General features: G+C 54.7%; 1 protein-coding gene across 4 annotated transcripts in view; it reads left to right on the plus strand.

Annotated features, from left to right (window-relative positions):
- Positions 1-13,544, plus strand: part of EPN2 (epsin 2) — an 83,182-nt gene that overhangs the window by 58,218 nt on the left and 11,420 nt on the right. For all 4 annotated transcript variants that reach the window (XM_049636889.1, XM_049636891.1, XM_049636890.1 and 1 more), the window contains 3 exons: positions 3,133-3,245; positions 5,330-5,422; positions 6,387-6,561. In XM_049636889.1, coding sequence (XP_049492846.1) covers positions 3,133-3,245; positions 5,330-5,422; positions 6,387-6,561 — 381 coding nt within the window. The remainder of the gene's footprint in view (positions 1-3,132; positions 3,246-5,329; positions 5,423-6,386; positions 6,562-13,544) is intronic.

A 13,544-nucleotide genomic window follows, 5' to 3' on the forward strand; every position in this document is an offset into this window, starting at 1 on the left:
TCCTCTTCAGCCTTTCCCCTTGGCTTTCTCAGCCGGCATAATAGGCCCGAGAGGATCAAGTCGAGGCCTAGCTCTGTTTATAATTCTTGGCCCCAGCGAGCGAGGACTTTGAACTCTTCCAGGTGGGACCCGGGAGCAGGGCCATGATGCTGCGCCCTTGATGCTCCATCAGTGGTCAGCCTCCACTAACGGCCCCTGTTCGTCCCTCCAGAAGGTGGCGGGCTGAGAAAGCGTCTCTCGGGCACTTGCGTTTTCCAGGGGTCTCTGGGAACCGCGGACCTCCAGAGCCGCCGAGCAGGGCCAGGCTCAGGTGGTCAGGAGGGTCCGTCCGGGCTCATCTCACAAGCACATCTGTGTTCACGGTCACGTGCGCGGGTACAAGAGGCCCTTTGTGGGGCGGGGATGCTGTCACTAAGGCAGAATGTCTCCGTTGGAATCCTCCCTCACAGCGGAGGCCGCTGTGTGCAGCTCAGCTGATACTTGGGGCTGGCGGCTGTGAATTCTGCCATCTGCAGAACTGAGAGCTGTACATCCGTTCATAAAAACCACAGCGTTTAGGGGAATACCCTTTGTCTTTAATTTCCACATTGATGTGGTAAGCCATTTCCCTACGTGCCGGCTATGTGTTATTCTAACAGTCAGTCGTGGTAGGCACTCACATGTACATTTGCATTGGAAGCCAGTCTGGCCTTGCAGATGTGCTGAAAGGCTCAGAGGACAAGGGAGGCCTCATTTCTCTCGAAGGTCCCTGTTCAGGGCCCCGTCCCATTCGTCCCTGGCCGGGCTGACTCGGGCGCTGTGGCCGTGCGGCCAAGTAGCAGCATTCCCTGCCAGGACGGGGCTCATTTTTCAGAGCGCTTAGTGCTTTTTTGGGGTGTGGGGTGGAATACAGGTCTTCTTTATCGACTCCCCATTTCCATTTGGTAGTGAATGAAGGACGTCGAGTGTGCTGTGTTTGTTATGAACAGAGTTCTGTGAAGCAAGCTTCAGAGATTCCCGGAAAGAGGCTGGGAACAGGCAGGCCTGAGTGGTTAAGCATGGGAGAGCCACACACATTCAGTCGAGCAGAATCTTCCAGAGCCGTTCCCCAAAACCGTGCGGCTTCGTTTGTATCCAGCAGTCTGGATGGTGACATCTTTGCTTCTAGAGTACAGGAAAGCCCAAACCTGAGCCCTGTTATTGGCATAGGTGAGGTTTGGGAACAAGAGCACCACCACCATAAAAAAAAAAAAAAATATATATATATATATATATATATATATATATGCTTTTATTTGGTATATTGTTAATAAATCAGATTATTAAGATGGACTGGACGTTCCATTTTGTTACCTTCTAGCTTTATTTTTAAAACAAACACTTTGGAAAATGCAACTGTGATTTACTAGGCTGGGATTCAACCTGATTTGTTTCTTTTTCCTTTTATTTCTTTATTTTTTGTTGGGGGGTGGGGGCTGTTCTTCTGGTTGACAGTAAATCATAGCAGACACACTGCTTCACAACACAGAATTGTTCCCTTCAGAAACGAACCCTTACTGCCGTGTGTTTTGTGCGCTTTTACAAAACTGTGTGACAGAGCATTGCCTTTTGCAGCCTCCTGCCCTTGCAACCTTGCCTGGTTCTTCTGTGATCACGTCCGTGACTCTGTGTCTAGCCCTCTTCTTCCTGTTTTTATTCATGGTGGCCAGAGCCGAGCCAACTAGAAACCTCATCTGTCAGGAATCATTCCTGACCTTTTACTTTCTCCCAAAGAGGCAGGTCCTAAGGAGCAAGTTTACATTGGGGTTTTAGGCAGAAGCAGCGTTGGGTGCGTGGGCCCTGATGGTGGGGCTTGCTGGAACGGACATAATGAAAAAAGGAAGAAAACTGATACACGATTAGAGCATTTTCAAACAGCTACCCGTCCGCCATGAGATTGAATTCTCCATCTGTCCGTCTGTCCATCTGTGCATGCTTCCACGCATCCATCTATCCAGTGGGTGTTTGCCAGGTGCTCTGCCAACCTTTGAGGATGGATGTGCTGGTGAGAAGACAGGCCTGGACCCTCCTCAAGGAGCGTACCTTCTGGCATAATCCACCAAACTGCAGACTAGAGGGGAGTGCTGACCCAGCCTCAGCCGGGAGGGCAGTCCGGGAGGACCAGGGCAGGGGAGCCGAGCTCCGAGAACTGAGGACTTGCCGAGGACATGCCAGGAGGGCATGGCACGCACAAAGGCCCAGAGGGAGGATGGAGTGTGGTTCCAGACCTTTCAGGCAGTGGGGCTCGGCTTTGAGGGTTTCGGAGAAGCTGTGGACCTTCTCTCGAGGCAGAGGCAGAGGCGGGCACGTGCACCCAAGCTTTATGCCCTGTTTCTGGAGAACCCTACACTCCCCGATGCACAGAACATCTGATGGCCGTGTCGTTTTCCATACGGGGAGGCCCAGCCTGGTTTAAGTGTGTGAATGCGTCAAGACTCCTTTCCTGGAGGCTCACTGCATCCGCTAGGAGTCCACATCCCATCCCTTCAGTAAGAACTGTCTTTCCAGGAGCTGCTTTCAAGTGTTTACACTAGCTAACTGCTGACAGCAAAAATGTGTTTTTCCCAAGTCGGTGCTCCGTTTTACTTAGAAAACCCAATTTTTCAGGGTTGCCGCAGAAACATTTGGCTTCATTTCCCATGGTCTTTACCCCCATGAGATGCACAGTGAGATTCTTCAATGTTGAGGAGTCTCAAGTGAAGTTCTTGGTCCACAGATAGCCCTGTGCTTGTTTGAGTGACAGTCTTTGATCCAGCTTTTCAAGAACAATACTTTTCATCTTCTCAAAACCAACCAACCAACAAACAAGCAAACAACTTAGTTTCTCTCTCTGAAGGAGGGCAGCCTGGAAGCGAAGACTGAGGTTCTAATCCTGGCGAGGCCTGACCATGGGGCTGGCGCCTGAAGGCCTCTTTCCTTGACTGGGGCCACGTGGCTCCTGTAAGTGAGGGTCTGTGTTTGATGTTACTAGATTTTAACCTTGCAATAGTCACAACCCTTCCGTGCACGGCCCGACCCTGCGGGTGTGAGGTGGGGACGGGGTGTGGTTCGGCCCGGTGGCTGTTGATCGTGAGCCTGTCCCTTGCCGGTAGTGACTCTGCCTTTCCCCTGCAGCCACCTCCCCGAGGGTGTCCTCTGAGCTGGAGCAGGCCCGGCCCCAGACAAGCGGAGAAGAAGAGTTGCAGCTACAGCTGGCACTTGCCATGAGCAGAGAGGTAGCAGAGCAGGTGGGTGCCTGGACGGGGGCGGGTTGCGCGGCGGGGGCGGGGGCCGGGCGGGGCGCGGAGCAGGCCCTGCCCTCGGTGTTTCGGGTGTGTTTCCTGAGATGGGGCTTCGACGTGCCAGGACCGTGTTCTTGCCACCCACCGTCCCCTGTCAGGAAGGGGGGGCCTGTGCTGTTCCAGGTAGGGAAGCCTCTTGTCGCCAAGGGATGGAGTGATCGGAAGTGCGCGCCCCAGAAACACTTTCGCACACACAGCAAGTGTCATGGCCTCCGGGCGTCCACAGCCCCTCAGCGAAAGGCCTGTGGGTGCGCAGTGGGGCTTCGCCCCTTGGGAGGGAGGTTTGGTGAGATGGATCGAAAGCATCTGAGCGCCGAAAAGGCGAGAAGAGCTGCAGGTAATAGAGCGCTCATTGCGTTTAGATGACGGAAGTGTGTGCAGTTTTAATTTTTTTCAGTTCCTGTTTTTCTCTAATAATCATGCATTACTTTAACACGGAGAAGGAGGGAAAGACGTGATGGAAATGACCTTTCAGAGCGGCCATCCCGTGGGCCCCAGTGATGAGGTCCGTCCCTGCTGACCTTGGGTTAGGGAGGGTAGACTGAGTCAGGTAGCGCGAGGCTCCGTCTCGCCCAGAGGTGATGTGTAGGGACAGATATTAGGGAGTGCGACGGGAGTGCGGCGGTGGCTGTCCCAGCCTGACTTGTGTCGCTGTAACTGGAAACCTAAAGTCCAGCAGTAGTGGACAGCTTTGCTCGGTCCCTCTGTTCACAGCAGGAAAAACACAGCCATTAAATCTGTCCCTGTGGATGCCTGGCTCTGTCACTGACAGCCCGGGAAGAAGGTGTAGGAATACAGGGACAGATGGACAGTCGGAGCCCATTTTAGTAAAGAACTCATCTCTGTGATTTATCACATTTAATATAAATGAAATATAACGATTTTTTTATTTCATTATTATGCAAAAGCCTAGGACAACCCAGTCTTTTGCATAGGGTGACTTCACCTTAAATAAATATAAATTAAGGGCTCCTGGGTAGCTCAGTCGGTTAAGCGTCCACCTTCGGCTCAGGTCATGATCTCATGGCTTGTGGTTCAAGCCGTGCATTGGGCTCTGTGCTGGACCCTGCTTCGGATCCTGGAGCTCAGAGCCTAGAGCCTACTTCGGATTCTGTGTCTCCCTCTCTCTCTGCACCCCCCACCCCCCACTCTCTCAAAAATAAACATTAAAAAAAATTTTTTTAATAAAAAGATAAATATAAATTAAATACAGGTGACCTTTGAGCAACACAGGTTTGGACTGTGCTGGTCCACTTATGTGTGGATTCTTTCCAATAAATAGTGTAAAGATACTGCCTCTTATTTTCTTAATAACATTTTATCTTCTCTAGCTGTATTATAGTAACACAGCATATGATACATATACAGAATATGCATTAAGTGACTATGTTCCAGTCAACAGTTGGCTATTGGTAGTTAAAATTTTTTTAAGTTTACTGTTTTTGAGAGAGAGTGTGCGTAGAGTAGTTAAATTTTTGAGGAGTCAGATATATATGTTGATTTTTGACTGTGCAGGGGCGGGGGTTGGTGCCCCTAATGCGCATGTTGTTGGAGGCTCAGCTGTATAATGAATCATTTCTGTTTGAAATCATAGAAATAAACATACAGCCATTTTCTGTAAGCATATGCTGTGCGAGGTGCAATAAGTGATTTTCATCCTCTTTTCTAATTCCTTTCTGGGCTGTCAGACTTTTGTATTTTATATGGAGACGTGTTGTTTCTATAATTACAGTTATAAAGCCATTTTCATTTTGAGAAAAAGCGTTCCCTTTCCCTCACTTGGCTGTGCCTGCGCCCGTCTCCCTGCTGGGACCCCAAAATCAGGGAAGCCACACGAAGTAGGTGGGGCGGAGCCCTGTGGGCTGTACCTTCGGGATAGAAGACTGTGTTTCACGAGTCCTTTTCCAATCTTCCTTTGAAATAATGCGTACTACAGTTTTGCGCATCCTGTTCCTGGCCAGCGCTGCTTTGTTCTCTACCGTGATGTTATTACAGTCACGGTCAGCTCCAAGTCCCATTGTCCTCTACAGGAAGAGCGCCTCCGGCGGGGTGATGACCTCAGATTACAGATGGCCCTAGAAGAGAGCCGAAGAGACACAGTTAAAGTTCCCAAAAAGAAAGAGGTAAGCGCTTCACGGGGAAGGTAAACGTTTGAGACGGTCCCGTAGTCGCTGGGGGAATGTCCCAAACCTAGCGTGCAGAGTACCCTGCCTTCTCAGAAGGTGCTCTTTTCTCCCTTGGCTCAACAAATACTCCTCGGGCCCGTGCTGAGCATGAGTGAGCCGAGGACGTACTAGAAAACACATCCGCCCCAGACATTACTCCCAAGGCTCTTCTGAGACCGGCCCCAGAGGAGATGGGCATGGGCGAGGGGCTTCTGTTGACCAGGGCCTCCCTTTCCTCCCGTGTAAACAAGCACGATAATAGCCAGGCGGTCTTGGCGGCCCTTACATAAGCCAAGCGTCAAGTGCTTTGGAACAAATTCCTGGCACAGGGTAAGCCCTCACTAGTGCCGGTCTCCGCTGCCGTCATCAGCCTTACTCTGCGCCAGGCTGCCTGCTAGGAGCTTAAGGTGACTAGGACGCGGGTCTGCTCCCGTCAGGCTCATCCAGTCAGAAGACACAGGGCCAGCGGTTCCAGTGATCTCCTGTGGTACAGCACCACGGGGTCCCTGGCAGTAGCTGGGGCGGGGGGCATGCGAGCGGGTGGGCGGGGCCGCCCCCCAGGAAGGAGGGCCCTGGATGATGGCTGGCAGCTGGGGGCAGCACGGTGGGTTGGTGGTGGGGACAGCGTTCGGGAGGGAGGCTGCAGTCTGGGCAAAAGCTCGAGTCCTTCTGGAAAGCCCTGAGGGCCTTTGAAGGTGGGCGGGGCATTGGGCACAAAGTATATAGCTTGGTGTGGGTGGAGCCTGGGCCGCACTGAGACTTGGTTTTGTGAGGAGGTGGGCGGGGTGGGCAGCTCAGTTTCCTCTTGGCACCTCCCAGAGGGCTTCTCTTCCTAGGAGGCAGACAGTATTTATGGTTAACACGTGGATATTTGCTGTGACTGTAGCCAAGTAAAACCTGTCCCCTTCTCTTTGTCTCAAAGCATGGCTCCCACCCACAGCAGACCACTCTGTTGGATTTAATGGACGCCCTCCCCAGCTCGGGCCCTGCTGCCCAGAAAGCAGAGCCTTGGGGCCGGTCAGCCTCAGCCAACCAGACGAACCCCTGGGGCGGGCCGGCAGCCCCAGCCAGCTCTTCAGACCCCTGGCCATCGTTCGGTAAATACCTGCCCCCTTCGTCTCCCGTGCCTTCCTGTTGGATGTGTGAAGGGCAATAGGGCACAGCCTCTTGCTCTCTCCCCCCTTCTGGAGGTGGGAGTGAGGCAGGCCTTTGGTGGCGGGTTGGGGCTTCTCCAGTCCTCAACCGTAATGTCCAGTAAAGTCCTCCCGAGGACTGCAACACAGGGCTTTCTGTTTTGAATGGTTTTCTGCTTTGGTAGAGGGAAAGCTGACTTCCTCTGCTTCCCACACGCAGTAGAAATGGCTGGTCCCCTTTCTGGGACGTGTGTCAACTCTCTGAGCCTCAGAATTGCACCCAGCACCCCAGGTTAAGAAACTAATACATAACTGGAAATTATGATGTGCTTGCTGTGGTTGCTAATGAAAAGAGGATGTGTTTGCTGTAATTCTTCCTACCTGTTACATAAAGCAATAGTCAGTTTACTAGGCTAAGTGAATATTTTAAAGTTCTTTTTAATGCCAAATGTCGGAGAGTCTGTGATAGGAGATTTGAAACACGAGTGTGGCGCAGATGCTTTAATCTGGGGAGAAATCTTGGGCCTGTGGGTTTCCTGATGGCTGGACACAGGGCCTGGCCTGAAGCCTTTGTAATGGCTTCCAACCCAGCCTGCTGCTCCGGGAGGTTCCCCCCACCCGGTGCTCTGAGCCCTGCCGGCCATGGCTGATCTGTCTGGGAACTTCCGGCGGTAGGTTTTGTGGCAACTTGCGTGTGTCTCTTTGGGGTCTCTGTTTCCCCCAGCTGGAACCATCTTTTGTGTTCGGCTCGGTTCCCTGGACGTTTGCCGAAGTGTACCGAACGCCAGGCTCTTTCCTGCTACTCAGGGACCCAGATGCAAACAGGTAGTGGTCTTGCCTTCAAGGTCCTGAGCAGGTGGGGGCAAGATGAGGGTTCCAGCATGGCAGAGGTACACCAGATGGTGGGCTGGGCCTTGGCGGTGGGTCTTTAAGAGCATCCTGGGACAGGGCTTAGCTCAGGAGTCGGGCAGGCATGAGACAGGTATCTCGGAGGAACCTTCAGGGAAACACAGGAGGTGGCCAGGCTGTGAAGAGGCAAGGGTGTGCCTAGCAGAAGGCGTGGCTTCTGAGAGGCCCAGAGCGTGCAGTGGTGTAGTGGGTGCAGGTTACAGGCAGCGGGGAGCAAGGGCATGGGGTCGGGGCCCTCAGGGCCTGGCAGCCTTGTCCAGAAGGCAGTATCAGCCCCAGATGTCCTTTGGCAACGCCGTTGGCCTCAGGGACCCGGGCAGGTCCCCACATTTCCTTTGGCAGGAGCCCTCTGGGCCTTGGGGCAAACTGCAGGCCAAATGGCCTACAGGATCTCGGTCACCGAAAGCCAGGACCACGGTTGCCAGGAGCTTGGCAGTTCTCATGGCCCATGGCCTGCGCGCTGCGCCCCCGGGGAGCTTGTGGGCTAAAGTGTTACTGAGCATACACAGGGATGGCGAAGGCAGCTCTCCTGGAAATGCCCACTTGGGCCCCTTCCAGACAGTGGCTTTGACTTTATTTTTTAAATTTGAGAAATAGTTCCTCTGTAACGTGATGGCCACCTTGAGTTATGGGTAGGATGTTCTTCAGGAAACACTATCAATCCCTTTTGGAGTTGCGTAATGGATCATTAAACAGACAGGACGTTTTCTAGTGCCCAGAAAGGAAAACCGGCACGCTAGGAGCCGGGTGCGTTTAACAAGATTGAATTCTGCTGAGTCTGTGGCTGATGGGGAGTGGTGGGGGTGGGGCTTGGGGGTTGGGAGGGAGACTACTTCTGTCTACTTTTTTTTTTGCTCTTTGACTTACTAGGGGTATGTGTCACCAGGTCAGGAGACACAGAATTTATGAATTTTCAATGAACGAGTTTGCCCCTCCCTTCCTTTGGCTGGGGGATAGCCCTGTGCCCTGGAGCTGGGTGTCTTGATCGAGCCAGGGACTTGACCTCATAGGGTGTTTTAAAGTGGGCACTTCAGCAGTTGTTAGCCATTCACGGTGTGGTGCCACCATCACTACTAATCCCAGGACATTCCCATCACCCCAGAAAGTGACCCCATTCCCATTAAGCAGTCACCCTCCGTGACCCCTCCCTCCAGCCCCTGGCAACCACCAGTCTACTGCGTTCTGTCTCTGGATCTTCCCGTTCTGGATATTTCTTACGTGTAATGGAATCAAACAGCGTGTGGCCTTTGTGACTGCTTCGTGTCACGCGGCGTGATGTTTTCAGAGTTCATCGCTGTAGTAGTGGCACGTGTCCTCACTCCGTTCCTTATAACGGCTGAAGAACATTCCATTTATAGTTCCACCGCATTTTGTTTAATCACTTAGCACTCGATGGACACTTGGGTTGTTTCCACTTTTTTGGCTACTAGAATCCAGTTTTTTAAAGAGAAGATGGAAACCTAAATTTTTGAAATCTGTTCATTTTTGCTCATTTCTGAGAGAGCGCGCAAGCGGGGGACGGGCAGAGGGGGACAGAAGGTCTGAAGCAGGTTCCACACTGCTGGCAGCAAGCCCGATGCGGGGCTCAAACCCAAAAGCCACGAGATCACAACCTGAGCCGAAGTTGGACGCCGAACCGACTGAGCCACCCAGTCGCCCTGAAATCTGTTAATTTTTAAATGTTGACAAGGAATTTAAAATTTTTTTTTTTTAACATTTATTTATTTTTGAGACAGAGAGAGACAGAGCATGAACGGGGGAGGAGCAGAGAGAGAGGGAGACACAGAATCTGAAACAGGCTCCGGGCTCCGAGCTGTCGGCACAGAGCCCGACGCGGGGCTCGAACTCACGGACCGCGAGATCGTGACCTGAGCCGAAGTCGGACGCTTAACCGACCGAGCCACCCAGGCGCCCCGACAAGGAATTTTAAAGTGAGAACATGATTTGGGGCTGATCAGATATATCTGCTGGTGGCCAGTGTGGTCTGCGGACTGCTAGTCGGCCATTTTCTTGCCCCTCGCCCAACCCAGGGCCCTGTCCTTGGTTCTGACGCACTTGGCATTTTAACCAGTGACTTGGGGAGAAAAGGGGACTTCAAAGCCCAGAGAGGCTCCTCCTTCCTCTGGTGTCACACGGCAAGTTAGGGGCAGGTTCAGTGCATGTGGCACCTAATCCTTTCCTGGAATCGCCATATGCCATCTTGGGCTGCTGCAGAAGCCTTCTGTGGCCGTGCGTGTCCCGGAAGAGTCACCTCAGACCGTAGCGTGGAGATAACCAGTGTTAGGATGTCAGCTTATCTGCTTCCTGTTTTTTTCCGGCTCTTATGTTTTTACATAGGTGAGGCCATATTGTATATCCGGCCTTACACATGTATATGGGTATTTCCATCTGCACTGTGTGGTGTTTCCAGACATCAGAAACTCTGCACTGCACGGCTCCCGTGGGACAGTGCAGGGCTGTGGCACCGTGACACAGCCCCCGGCTGTCCCCGGAGGTGGGTTGTGCAGCTCTGAAGCTCCGCTTCCAACAGCCCTGCAGGAGATGGCCTCACACCAGCTCCCCTCTTCCGAGAGCCGCTCCAGGCTCCAGAGCAAGACACGGTGTCAGACTTGCCGATTAGCCTCAGGCAGAATCCGCTAGCGTGTGTTTTCTGGGCCACCCCATTGCCCGGAAACACATTCATAAATTTGAAAGAGGTAGAGAGTTCCTACCCAAGCGCTGGTAGTCGCCCCCGCCCCCGGATGAAAGGAACACCGTTTCGTAGCAAAGCCCTGCCATTCCCGGTTCTCTCCGAGCAGCACTGGGGGCGGCTCGGCCAAGCGGCCTTGGGAGGAAATGCCGAGGGCTGAGAGGAGGGCGGTCGGAGCCCGCCGGGTCAGCGGGGCACTTCCTCCTCTGTTCCAGACACACAAAGCAGCCACCTGGGATGAGAGGGGCAGACAGCCTGGTGATTCAGAAGGCCTTGGCTGGCTCAGGCCCGCTCACTGCCCGGGCCAGGACAGAGGCCGTCTTCCGCCCCAGTGGCAGCAGGTGGTGCTGCTGGTTTCCTGACGATCCCCGCCACTCAGTTCTGTGACCCCCACAATGTGACTGCCCCACCCCCCCCCCCCGCCCCCCGCCCATGAATATTCCTATTCGAGGCCTCGGATGAGCCAGGCCGGCGGGGGAGGGGCCCAGGGACACTTGCTCCCTATGAATGGGCCCACAGAGCGGGAGGCGGAAGCCGCTTGATCTTTCTGCCCTGAGTTCCATCCTCCTTTGCTCTCATTCACTCGCGCTTTCAACAAGCATTTATTTATTGGGTTTGTGGTGTGGCCCGGGCCCCGTCGACTACACGGAGGACAGAGCACAGAGGAGCCTTGCAGCGAATCCACTGTCCATTCATGGAGGAGGAAGACGGAGCGCCGGTCCCCAGGGGCCGCGCTGTCAGCGGGCGTAAAGGGGGGTCTGCCCCGCCAGGCTAGCTTATGTGGGCTGTCGGCACCCATGGGAAAGCAGAGGGCACGTTTTCTGTCCCCCAGGTAGGTCTGAGGAAAGCGAGGTGCCACCGCGTGTAGCCTCCTGTGACTCCAAAAGTCAGCACGGTGCCTGGTACACACATAGGTCCCCAAGCACCACTCGCAGACTGGAAAGCCAGGAGCCCGCCATGGCTAAGCGGCTCATCCGTGGTCATCTGGATGACTGGCCAGGGATTGAACCGAGGGCATCTTTCATCCCACGCCCAAAGCTCTCTAGGCTGTGACCGTTCTTTGTCTGCGTGCACGGCGGTGCGGGGGCAGGGAGCTCTTTCTGGACCGGAGCTTGTGGATTTTCAGCATCGTGCGTGCTGGGTTTTAAAGTTCTCGGCCGTGCTGTTTCAGCGTATTCTAAAGGGGACGCAGGGCATGTGGGAAATAACTGGGGATCATAAGAGGCTCTCGAACAACGTTAGGGTAGAGTTGCACAGCAGCGGGGGGGGCCCCGTGTGGGAAGCCTTGCCTGTGAGCCCAGGATGACAGGGCTCAGTGTGGTGCCAGCTCACGGAGAGGGCATTAGAATGCGCGCGGTGTTTATAGCCTCACGTTAACCGTGTTCGTGCAAAAGGAGCTCCTCCGGAGACATTGAAGCACTTTGTTTTCACTCTTACCGTTGCCCGTTTATCAGTTTGAGGGAAAACTGGTGTTTCGACCCTCGTTGCCCGAGCTAGGGTCTGGATGGAGGAGCAAAGCCTGATTTTGCACCTGCGTGGTAGGTGTGCAGTTGCCGAGGGGCTTGCCCGTGTGAGGCCAGGAGGGGAAGGCCCGGGGCCCAGGGCTGGAGGGGTGGCGGAGCACCCCAAGAATTGTCTCTTTGTGGGGGCCGCCTGGGTTCCCGTGAATGCCTGATCCTTCCTTTTTACATCGTGTCCAGTTGTCCGCCTCGCAAACTCCTGTGTATTCTTGGATACGCGGCTCACATATGCTGCGTGGAAAGATGTCACCTGTCCACAGCACTGCCTGCCCCGATCCCGTGGTCACCGACTGCCCGTGCCAGCCATGCTGGTTGCAGTAGGTGTGTTCTTGTTTCTTCTCAGAGGCGGGACCTGGACCCGGGCCTGGTGAATGCTGACCAAATGTGCTCAGAGCGAGGTGACTCCAAGGAGCGCCTGTGTGTGGGAGGCGAGGCTCGTCCCCGCCCGGCGTTTGTCCATTCAGGCTGTGTGTCTGGCTGGCGCTCAGATGGTGGGCCTCTGCTTCCGAGAAGGCTTGGCCAGGCACCTGAGTGCTCCAGGAGCTCGGTGGCTCTCACACATCCTGGCTGCCTATTCTAGTCACTTCTAAGCTTCTAAGAATCCAGACGCCCAGGCGCTCCCAAGAGTCTGTGCGTGTGAAGGGAAGAGGCAGTGTTAGTGTTTTACTCACATCCCTCGAGGTTCCTAAGGACAACAACACCTGAAAACCACTTCTCTGGTGGCCCCTGAGCCGCACGGCCAGTGAAGTCTTGCCAAATCTAAGGCGTTTGAAAACTCTGCGCAGCGCGTCAGAGCTTAGGGGCAGCTCTTAATCTGTGTGTGTTTCTAACACCCCGAATTGTCCAGAAGTGGTCACTGAACTCCAGTGTTCAAAGATGCCTCACCGGAGGGAGTTAGTGTGGAAACTGCAAAGTCCCTTCCGGCCCCGGGGTTCTATAGCTCCCTTGATCCTTCGCCGCTTCCCTCCAGCCCCCAATTAGTTGTCGAGCATCTTCTGCGCGTGAGGCTCAGTTCTGAGCGCGGGGCAGGAGCGGCGTGGGCCAGGTAGACCCGGCCGCTGTTCTGTGGAACACGCGCTCCAGCTGGGGAGGCGCATTGTCACGTGAGCTAGCGCAGGGGTGAGTTCCTTGTGAGGGGTGAGGGGCTGGGCTTAGAGTGGGTGGCTGAGGGATGAGGTGTTGTGGAGGCTGCAGGGTAGGGGTCGGGCCTTCTCAGCAAGCACCTCCCACCCCTCCAGACACACAGCGGTGGGAGATGACCTTGCAGACAGCTCCGGTAGAGATGGGTGGCTCTGTCTTCACACCAGCTGGACACCGTGGCTCAGACATTATCACCAAGACCCGGACTTCTTTGCGCAGCCCGAGCCTGTGGGCCCTTCCCCTCTGGCCTCCGGCCTCAGAAGCCCCGGGTCCTGCCGCCTTGGGGGCTACCTCATGTTCTCAGTCCACAGCCCAAGGGATAGGGAGGATTTCTCTGTAGCTCCTCTGCCATCCAGGGGTTTGGGAGTGGGGGGCTTGGGACCGGGGTACTTTGCAGGTTCACGTCAGCTGGTGGAAACCCTCCCCGGTTGCCACAGCAAGGTCAATCCGCCTCGGACTGGGACTGGGAGTAAGCGGGGATGGGGGGGGGGGGGGGGTAATTCTCCCAAGGAAGTCAGGGTATCCTTCAGGGAAACAGGGCAGGAGTGCTAGAAAGTGGCCAGGGGTCTCCTGATGGAGGCGAGCGGCTGGAACGGGCAGCAGCTCTCACACACAGTGCCCGAGGTGGTCAGGTCTGCAGGGGCAGGAGCGTGAGCCTCCCGGTCCGTGTCCTCCTGACGCAGGTAAGC

This window comes from Panthera uncia, chromosome E1, assembly GCF_023721935.1.
Source record: "Panthera uncia isolate 11264 chromosome E1, Puncia_PCG_1.0, whole genome shotgun sequence".
Classification (NCBI taxonomy): domain Eukaryota; kingdom Metazoa; phylum Chordata; class Mammalia; order Carnivora; family Felidae; genus Panthera; species Panthera uncia.